A 10791-nucleotide genomic window follows, 5' to 3' on the forward strand; every position below is an offset into this window, starting at 1 on the left:
GGCACCTCAGGTCAGGTGTGCACAGCGCACGCCACACCTCCACGGACCTCGCTGCTGCAGCCCCACTCACCCTGCTCACCGCCTCCTACGATGGCGCCGTGAGCCCTCCACACTGCCCGCCCCCGCGGCGCAGAGGCTCCAAGGGGATGCCCTGTCCCAGGGCCACGTCCATCTCCCAAAAGAAACCTCGTAAACTCAAAATTTAAGTTTTAGAAAACAGGTCTAATCACCAGAGGCCAAGCAGACGCGGGGACCATGACTAAACAAGGGCCTGGGTGCTCCCAAACAGAGGCCCACGTGTGCCCGGCCTTCCCCAGACGCACGAGGGACGGGGGCCCCACAGGCTACCCCGCCCCCTCCAACTCTGGAGTCACACGGCTGGGTGGTGGCTTTGTGCTGGTCCCACACTCCAGACATCCCGGACGAGCTGCTGCTTCCCCCTCGCTCGTCCCCAGAGACGAGACCCGATGGCATTCTCGGCGGTACCTTCGTCAGGACGAGCTCTCCGACGAGCTCAGAGCCACGCTGGGAGCGGACCCGCCCAGCCCCGGCCTGCAGAGGAGCTCACGTCTGGACGCTTCTCAGGCTCAGACAGGAGAGTCCCGTGTGCCCCGATTACCCGAAGCAGCAACAAAAGGGAGAAGCCGAAAGTCACCTCCGTGTCCACCTGGGGCACTCGCCACATTCTCTCCACTCCTCTCCTCCCCGGGCCCACGATCATCCTCCTTCAGCTCACTCACATCAGAAGGGTCCCCCTCCCCGCCCCGTAGAAACACAGGGAGAGCAGGGCCGCGTCCCGAGAAGCGACAACAGACAGGTGACCGAGACGCCGCTCAGACCCTTCGTTGCCTTTCTGACTAGCCTCCTGGCCCTGTGCTGACCCCCACCTACTGGACCCCATTCCTGGACCAAGCTCACCTCCCAACAGGAGATGCTCCCGCCCGCCCGCCGGGGCAAACACTGAGGAGGTCAACATTTAAGAAGTCACCCCACCCTAGTCCCTTAGCAAGCCCTGCCCCCTCCCCCAGGCAGCCCCCCTGGCTTCCGCATCCCTCCCTTCAGGTCAAACAGGGGGCTCTATAAACAAGGGCAAGCTGCGGGCAGGCAGGCCTGGTCCGGGTCCTGTAACTCCCGAATCACACCCGACGCACATGGCTCCACCCCCAGCAGGGGCCTCTCTCCCCAGAAAGAGACGCCCACCAGAGACGACCCCAGGGCAGCAGCGCCGGCCCCTCCTCCCCTGCCCACTTGCTCCCATTAGGGCACGCAGTCCCCGTGCTGACGGAGTTCACGACGTGGGCCCAGAGCGTGAGCTCGCGGAGTGGCGCGGGCTGAGAGGCAGTGGACGTGAACGCGCCCTGTATCAGCATCCTCCAGGGCTGTCCAGCAGGTCCCCCGGCAGTGCTCACTCCGCTGGACTCAAGACAAGCAAAGCATTTAAGACTTCACACCTAAGAAGTGCCTCCCCCACCAGTAACGTAAAGCCTCCCTCAGCATCTCCAGAGCCAGTAAATGCAGGAAGCACTGCAGATGAAAGTGCGCTCCCGCGGCCGATCCAGGGCCGGCAGAGATCGGGGACGAGGGCAGGAGGGACCAGGAGGCAGGCATGGCCCTAAACGGATGACCGCACGTCGGTTTAAATTCCAGCCGCATCCAAGGCACGCCTGACAGGAGCTCGTCGGGCTGCGTGGAGGCGTGCGGGGTGCAGGCAGGGCTTCCCAGCGCGGAGGAAGCAGTGCTGAAACGCCACCAGTATGAGCCCACCGACTCCTCTGACCCCACCACCCTGGGCACGGGACGGGCAGGCCCCCATCTACGGAGAGTCCCCAACTCGGGCAAACAGACCAAATTCTCACAGAGAAAGGACACTGAGGTCTCAGGTCAGAGGCAGTAATGCCAGAAGAATGTGGAGACACCTCCCCGCGGCCATCCCCATGGGACAGGGGCCGGGGGAGCCCGGAGGGGGGCCTGTGAAGAGGCCTGGCCCGCTCAGCCCCACCCCTGCCCCAGCACAGCGGAGCCCTTGGGGACTTCAGGGGCTGCATGGACAGTAGAGGAACCGCCGCCTCCGAAATTCAGAAAACCCAACGTCTTTGACGAGAACCGGCCCCTGCTTCACCGCACTGGCCGAAAGCGCTGGACCTTCCCAGGCAAAGGCAGGAGGAGGGAGGCAGTCCCCACTGGGTCTGGGTCTCCTCCCTGCCTCCTGGGCATCCGCACAGAGATGCTAGTGAAACATCTGCGTCTAGAGAAACTAACTCCCCAGGAGGCCGGGAGGTGGGGTGCCCAATGCAAGTCTTCGAGAGAAGACAGGTAGCACCTGGCACTGGAGCACGTGGAGAAATCGGAACCCTCGTGCGCCGCCGGTGGGAACACAGAACGGGGCCGACACGGGGAAACAGTGGGCAGTTCCTCAAGAGGTTAAACACAAGTCACCGCAGACCCAGCAGTCCCCACCCCAGGAATGTGCCCAGGAGAAGCAAAACACGTCCACACGAAGACTTGTAAGCCAATGTCCACGGCAGCCCAGAGGCGCGGGCTGCCCAAATACCCCTCACCTGGCGCTGGATAAACAGCAGGGCACAGCCATACAGAGGAGCGGTGCTCGGCCACCAACAGGAGTGACGTGCTGAGCTCTGAAAGCACGGTACCAGACGCAAAAGGCCGCGCGCGTGATGCCGCTTACACGAAACATCCAGAAGAGGCAGAGGCACAGAGACAGGAAGCAGACTGGTGATTCTCCGGGGAGGGGGTTTCAGGGGAGACGGAGGGAACTGGGGGGGGCGGGGCGCGGCTAAGGCATACGGAGTTTCTTTTTCAGGTACAAAACAAGCTCTACAACTGACTGCGGTGATAGTCGCACAGCTCTGTGAACACACTGAAAACCACTGAGTCTACACTTTACACGGTGAAGTCCGTGCGTGTGAGTGACGGCTTCACTGAGGTCAAACGAAATTCCTCAAAGAAGTGGAGGGATCCACACCATCAGAGCAAGTGAGAAGGCCCGGACCCGAGGATGGCCCCGCATGAGGCCCCAGAGGGCCCCCCCGGCACCCTGGGCTGGAGCGGGGAGGCCCTACACACGGGGCTGGGGCGGGGGAGACAGAGGACACCCCAAAGGAGCTGCAGGGGGACACAGGGCCAGGGAGCTTTCGGGGTGGGATGACAATAGGGGCTAAAGGGCAAAACTGATGGTGCTGGAGAGAGAGGGACAAGTGCCCGAGGGGCCCAGCCCAGGGGAGGGGCTCGTGGACCCCCGACACAGAGCCGCGTGCGCAGCGAGCTGCCATCCCCAGGTCCAGGCGGAAAGAGGGGCTGCTCAGAGCTGGCCCGGCAAAAAGGGAACCAGCTCCAAACTGACATTTAGCTCCGAACACGCAGCGGGACAACGGCCCTCCAGGCAGACACCCAAGAGCGAGCTGCGCTCTCAGAATCCTACCGCTTGGCTACGTCTCTTGCCCAAGAAACAGTCTTACCATGTAAGGGTGGGACTGAGTTCTGAAACGACAGCCTGCAAGAAACCACCTTCTCAGTTCACTTCTAGCAAAACAACAACAACAACAAAACCATGTAAAGAACCAAAAGCTAGTAACCTCCCTTGTCAGAAAGCCAGCCATCTCAAGCAAAACAATTAGGTATGCAACCCTAGCCACCCCTTGCCAGCAACAGGATGGGGGGGGTGACAGCATAGTCCGACTGGGGACCGCCAGGAAGAGCTGCGGGCTCTCTGGGGGCCCCCTGGAACAGGCCCAGGCAGCCCAGCCAGGCCAGGCCCCTCCCCGCAGGCTCAGGACGGGCCCCAGCTCAGACAGGGGCCCTGGAAGTCAGGGCTTCGGCAGGTCACGGCTATGCCCTCAACAGTGCAGCACCGTGGCTCGCTTTCCATCCCGCTGTGTCTCAAGCATGAACGGCGGAGCTTTCCAGGGCTGTGACATGCGATGACATCACCCTTCTGAGAGCTACTGAAACTGTCTCAGTTTCCACTTGCCTCAGGGTCTACCCACTGACCTGGCATACACTGGTGGTTACGACCGACGAGACCAATGACTCTGTGGGGCTCTCCATAATTTCTAAGGGGGTAAGGGGTAAAAGTTTGAGAACCAGTGTATTCCGGGCAGTGACCACCCCCTCGTGTGTAACATCACAGGGCGAGGAGCAACCCGAGGGCCCTGTGTGGGGACTAAAGTGGCCGCGCTATCCCAGACCCAACCAAGCCGGGCGGGCAGACGAGGAAAGAGCTGCCTGCCAGACAAGATGCCCTGTGGGTCTCAGGACGTCAGGGCCAAACCATGGTGAAAGTCCACATCCAGAGCTTTAACGGGATCGCCTCTGGATGGCGAAGAGGTAGCGAGGGGAGACCACGAAACTACGGAAGCAGACACGTATCACCTGTCACTTGAGCACAAAAGGCAAGAGTGCCTGCCCTTCCCAGCAGGGCCTGTCTGTTTCTAACTCAGACCCCCTCTCCTCGGCCCGTACCCTCCAGGAAGAGGCCAATGCCACACACTGTGAGGCCTGGCCACACAGTGGAGCTTGGTTTCCAGACGATGAAACTGGGCAAGAACAAATCCCTGCCCAGGCCGGGCCACCGTCTGAATAGTTGGTCAACAGGGGCACACGTCACACAAAGACAGAGTCACCAAGCAGCTCTTCTGAAACCTACTATAAACCAAGGAGTTAAAATGTCCTTCACTCAAGAATCGGCTGCTTTCACCGGCCATGCTACAGGGGACTGGTTAACACCCACCCCTGCTTTTCCAGGCCACTGAGGAAGAACGGCCCCAGACCAAGCTGCACACATGAAGAAAGCTGTGGGTGAGGACAGATATGTCTCTACTGGCCCTTAAGTCAAAAGCCACCTTGCAGAATTAACCCACGCACTGCTTACCAAAACAAAGGTTCCTTCCCGATACAAACAAGATGCAAAACTCAATACAGCCTTTAAGAAAAATGAAAACTCGGAGAGAACCTGTTGCTAAACAAAAGTAAATTAAGTGATCCACTTTAATGTCCACAGAGAGAAGTGTGTGTATACAGTCGGAACACAACAAAAATGCTATAACTTGGAATCAAAGATTACTGGAAAGAATGTTTGCACAGCAAAATTCTTCTCCCTTTGAGACTGAAATGCCCCCACCGTGCTTAATTTTCCTGACATTTCTGAGGCTTTGAAGCCACAGCTAACGGATCTGAATCATCTGAGTCAAACCATGTTAGAGTGGATGTTACTGCAAAGCCGAGAATAGAACGCTAAATATACAGACACACACCCATACCGGGCACTTTTGTAGAAAATGATCAATCACGAAACTAGATAAAGTTGTCCTGTCCGTGCCCAAGTCAGAGGGCCAGCAGTTCATCTCCAGCAGGGGAGTATAATACATGGCGCTTGGAAGTTAAAATAAGAAAAACACAGAAATAGCGCCTACCTTTGATTAATAAAATCACACCTCGCCTGTACATGAACTCAGCCTACAGAAACATCCCACCCGTGCTCGCTGCCAGCAAAGGGAGGCTCGCAAGAGGCAGGGATGCAAGTCATGTTTGCATCAGTGGTCTGCGCGGTCAGCGGTCGCACCCACGGCTCACCTCGGGAGGGGCTGGGGGAGGAGGGGGCGGGTAGCGCGAGGCCGCCTCAGGCTCCATCTGGGCCATCACCCTTTTTCCTTAAACAAGCACGCCACTTGGAGCCGCATTCTGCTTTATTTGGGTTGGCAGTATAAGTACCAACAGCGGGGTGGCACCGTGGCTGCAACGCCGAACTAGGTCAGCCTCGGCCTGCCTGGGGAGCCGGGGGAGCGCCGGGCCTTGGCAGACTCTTCTCCCAAAGGCCTCGGGTGCCTGGGTGGGAGGTCCCAGAAGGTAAAGGACTTGGGCACTCAGCATCCTTTTCTCTGGCCTTGAAAAGCTTCTTGCATCTTTCTCTTTAACAGACAAGAAACATAAAGTCCTCCAGGGCTTTCAACAGAAACCCCTTGTTTGAGAACTAGAGAGATACTAAGTTACAAGGTAAAATGAGGGTGCGTACACCTCCAAGCAGCCACAGACAGCTCTGCGGACAAAGCAGGCAGACGGGCAGGGGCAAGGGCCACGGAGGGTCAGGAGTCAGAGGCCAGAAGTCAGGGGTTGGGGCTCGGGAGACACGGGCTGCGGTTTGGGAACCAGGATTCAGGGCTGAGCTTCTGGGGACAAAATTCAGTACCAGGGTTGGGACCAGGTTCAGGGTATGGGGCCCTCGGACTAGGGTTCGGGGGCCGGGATTTGGGGACCTTGGACAGGGATTAGGACTGCTGTTTAGGGACCTGGGTTCGGGGACTGGGCTCTGGGTTCAACCTATGGAGGGTGAAGGCTGGGACTTGGAGACCAGGAGACCAGGATTCCAGGGCGCAGGGCCAGGGTTCAGGGCTGGGGTCCTGGGTCCAGGGCTCAAGTCTCAGTGTCTCGGTTCCAGGGTCCCAGGGCTCAGGACTCAGTGTCTGGGTCCCAGGGTCCCAGGGTCCCAGGGTCCCAGGGTCTCAGGGTCCCAGGCTTCAGGCCCGAGTCCGGGGTCCCGGGGCTGTGGGGTCAGTGTCTGGGTCCCGGGATTTCGGGCTTCAGGACCGGGGTCCGGGGTCCCGGGGCTCAGGGTCCGGGGTCCGGGGTCCAGGGTCCCGCGTCCGGCGCCGCACTTACGTCGTCGAAGAGCGAGCCCACGTTGGCCGTGACCAGCAGCACCGCGGTGCCCGGGGCGGCTGCCTTCCCCGCCATCGCGGCCTGGGCCGGGGTGGCCGCTCTCCGGGGCCGACCGGCCGGGGTCTCCGCGGGCCGCGGCGTCAGCTGCGCCGGGGGGCGACCCCGGGGCGCATCGCGGGCTCGGCCGGTCGGGCGGGGCCTGGCCAGGGTCCGGCCGCGCTCGCTCTCGCTCTCCGCAGCCCCACGCCCGTCGCTCTCCGCCCGCGCTCACCGCGGCCCGCTCGCAGCCATTAGGTTCGCGGCCGCCGGAGCTCCCGCAGCGCCGCCGCCGCCGATCTCTGAGACGAGGCCCGCCCGGGCCAGGGGCGGGGCGAGCGCGGGGGTGGGGCGGGACCGCGAGGGGGCGGGGCAGGCTTCGGAGGCGGGGCCTGCGGGAGGTGGGACGGGGATACGAGGGGCAGGGCGGAGCCTGAGGCGGGGCGGAACAGGGATGTGAGGGGCGGGGAGGGGCGGGGACTTGGGAGGGGAGGGGCATGTGGGCGGGGTGAGACTGAGGGGGCGGGGACTGCGGGGAGGGCGGAGAAGGTGTGGGAGGGGTGGGGTGTGGAATCAAGGCAGGGCCTGAGGGGCGGGGCCTGCGCGGGGCGCTCCTGCGCCGGCCTCGGCCGCTCACAGCCACGCTCCTGTCAGTCAGCGGCCGCCCCGCCTCACCTCACGCCGCGGCTGCGCACTGACTCCTCCCGCACCCCTATGACGTCACGGCCCTGCTTCGACGGCGCTTCTTAAAGGGGCCGCGCGCTGCTCCGGGCTCGACCGGGCGCGACCCCCTTGCTCCCAGGCAGGAGTTGCGGTGGGAGTGCGTGGCTCTGTGCGGACTGCGCCGGACCCACAGAGAGGAGAGCGGCGAGGCTGGGCCGCCGGACCGGACGGCTGAAGGCAGCAGGCTCGCTGGGGTCGGTGGGGTCGGTGGGGTCTCCCCAGCCCACCCTCCGCGCCAGGCCGTCCGCGGAAATGAAACGGCCACTGGTAACGGGAGACGCGCGGACAGTGCAGTGAAAGATGACAAGTAGCCTCCAACAGTAACGGTGGCACTAGGTTCTGTCCACCCGGTCGATGCAGATGGCTGTGAGCGCGTGTCCAGGACGGTTCTCAAGGCTCTGAATGTGCATCTCAGCCGCGCGGCCGCCTTTCCACGGCGCCGGTTTGGACAGTGTCCACTGGGAGACGAGAGATGTGCGCGCTGCTCCCTTAGGGCAGGCGACACCACCGCCTGTCAGGGCCTGCGGCGCAGGCCCTGGGCTGCGGGCCCTGTAGGGAGGGCATCCCCTCCTGCCTACAGCGACCGCTCAGCCTGGCAACTTGAACCCATTTCACTTAAAACCACTGTCCAGTCCATGCAGCAGCTGTCGGCTGTGGACTGAATGTGTCCCCAGAATTCGTAGATTGAAGCCCAACCCCCAGTGTGGCTGCCAGTGGGGACGGGGCCTCCTGGGGGCTAATTCAGGTTAAATGGGGTCTTAAGGGTGGGGCCCTCTTCCAACAGTGTTGGCGTCTCTGTAAGGAAAGACCCCAGAGCACCTGCTCTCCCTCACCCACAGCCTCCCACTCTGAACAGAGGACAGAGAAGAGGTCATGGGAACGCACAGCAAGAAGGTGGCCGTCCACAAACCAGACACAGAACCCTTTGGAACAGCATACCCGATTCTAGCCTCCAGAACTGTAAGAAATAAACTCTGTTGTTTAGGCTGCCCAGTCTGTTACAGCAGCGTGAGCTGACTGACACAGCATCTCTTGTTTTACTTTTTTTACAAAAGCAGCACATGCCAAGGATGCCCTTAGCAGAAGCCAAATGCAAGGGCATCACTGATGCCTGGGACCTGTTTCCTAGGAAGCGGCATCACCTCCTCCCCTCCCCTCCCCTCGGGCTGTTTTCTCACTCCCTCCCCAGCCCTCTGTGGCCCAGAAACACCGCCGCCCACGTGCACACCGGCACACAGGTACACATGCGCTCGCACACGCGCACACTCACACACACACACACACACACACACACACACACACACTCACTCTGAGACTGCGCCTAAATCAGAGAAAATTAACTAGGGAAACTCCAGCCCCACGGCCCTAGCTCAGGTCTCAGGGGGTGTCCGCGCTGAGCACCGGACCTCCTGGCCTCTCTGCGCATGTGCCCCCCTCGCTCCAAGATGGCACCCCGTCCCCTCTCTCTCCCAGCCGCCAGCGGGTCCTCCCTGCCCGGGGATGCCCTTACCCTTCACAGGGGGACATTCGCAGTCCGAGGCCCCCCAGCAGCTGGGCCTCCTCCGTCTGGCCACGCCCTCTGGGCGGTGCCATCGTCCACCATTTTCTTCCGTCTCTCCACCCCCTTTGCTGCAAGCCCACTCCTTGAGGTCAACCAGCCTTCGCCCCGGGACCCATGGCCCCCTCCCCTCCAGGCCCTCAGACCGCGCCTCTTTGTGCGCACGGCCCACTGGGGCCGTCCTCACCGTGATCGCTGTCTCCTGGTCCAGCCGTGTGCCCGGCCTCCGCACTGGGCAGAGCCACCTCAGACCCAGCGGGTGGCCACACACCCCTGATTTCGTGCTGCCTCGTGGGCCCGCGGCCATGTCAAGGCCATGGCAGCTGTGTTTGTCCCTGTGCCCCAGAGGTGACTTGACGGGCCTCTTCTGCTCAGGCTTCTCAAATGTCCCTTCCTCCATCAGACCCCTCTGAGGGCCCCCAGTGCACCCCATGCACCCCCCTCACATCACCCCTCTCACCATGGAAGCCAGGCTCTCCTTTCCCCTCTGCCTGTTGACTGCCTCCCCTCCCCCGCCCCCTGGGCACAGCCTGTCACAGAGGAGCACTCCGTGAGTATGTATCACAGGAATCGATGACACGCCGAAGCCATCACCATGCCCGGGGCCAGGGCTGCCCAACTTTCAGAGACGTGGAGCATTGACCACCTGTGTTAGAAGCCACGTTCCTAAAATCATTTTTGCTTGACTCCCTTCTTACCTTTGGAACATTGTTCCATGTCTGTTACCTTTGCAGTAATAGTAAGAAGAAGGAGGAGGAGGAGAAAGAAGTTCTGCAAAGCCTGCTTACCTGGCTTCAGGAGAGGCCTGGCTCAACCCCTCAGTGTTCGAGGGCAGTGGAGGGTAGGTGGTGGCAGCCGGGGCTGCGACATGGATTCCTCAGGGGAACCGGCCCGCTGCGGCCCAGCCCGCTCAGCCAGACACCCTCTGGGCTCCCAGGAGGGAGGCTGACCCAATTCTTTGATTAAACAACAATATGCTGTACGCTTTTTTTAAAAAAAGGACAGTATGTTAGCCACTAAGTGTATCACATGTTTACTTAGTTTAAGATAGAAACCAATTTATTTATGGATTCAGATCAGCCGATGGTTGAGAGGTTTACAGCTGGGATTCCTCCTCCGCAAGCTTAAAAGTTATCCTCCCCCAGGGGCTTCCCTGGTGGCACAGTGGCTGAGTCTGCCTGCCAGTGCAGGGGACACGGGTTCAAGCCCTGGTCCAGGAAGATCCCACATGCCGTGGAGCAACTGAGCCCGTGTGCCACAACTACTGAGCCTGCGCTCTAGAGCCCGCGAGCCACAACTACAAAGACCCAACACAGCCAAAAATAAATTAAATAAAATATATAAATTTATAAAAATTAAAAAAAAGAGTTCTCCTTCAGATGGATAGACAGAAAGATGGATGGATAGATAGACAGATGGCACTTTGTAGCTGCAAAATGTGCTTCAATCATTTAATAATCAATCTTCAATGCTCCTGCAGGGTGGATCAACCTTATTCTGTTGTATATAAAAACGCTGGGTTAACTGACTCACTCAAGCTAATTTTCTATAGGCAGACAGGCTGGCTGGGCGCACAGTGGAAGGAATCTAGGGCTCTGTCCTCTTTTTGAGGGGCTGGACTCGGTTGCTTTAGCCAGAGGTATTTTCTGCCATTAGTAAGGTAATGGGAATTTTATTCCCTGACCTCAAATTCATCTGAGCAAGTGAGGTTTCTTTCCCTCTGAATTATCTGGGTACCTTCCTCATTAATCAGCTTAGTAATTCTGTCACTTCACAGGCACCAGTCGTGTGTGAGGTGCTTT

The 10791-nt window shown here is 60.2% G+C and overlaps 1 protein-coding gene across 6 annotated transcripts in view; it reads right to left on the reverse strand.

Annotated features, from left to right (window-relative positions):
• Positions 1-9025, reverse strand: part of INPP5A (inositol polyphosphate-5-phosphatase A) — a 181723-nt gene extending 172698 nt beyond the window's left edge. For 2 of the 6 annotated variants that reach the window (XM_057530899.1, XM_057530895.1), the window contains exon 1: positions 6673-7044. In XM_057530899.1, the coding sequence (XP_057386882.1) occupies positions 6673-6747 (75 nt within the window). In that variant the 5' untranslated portion in view covers positions 6748-7044. Of the gene's footprint in view, positions 1-6672; positions 7045-8941 lie in introns of those variants that run through there. The other 4 variants (XM_057530896.1, XM_057530897.1, XM_057530898.1 and 1 more) reach the window with 3 other exon arrangements.
• Positions 9026-10791: the final 1766 nt, after the last annotated feature.

This window comes from Balaenoptera acutorostrata, chromosome 16, assembly GCF_949987535.1.
Source record: "Balaenoptera acutorostrata chromosome 16, mBalAcu1.1, whole genome shotgun sequence".
NCBI lineage: Eukaryota > Metazoa > Chordata > Mammalia > Artiodactyla > Balaenopteridae > Balaenoptera > Balaenoptera acutorostrata.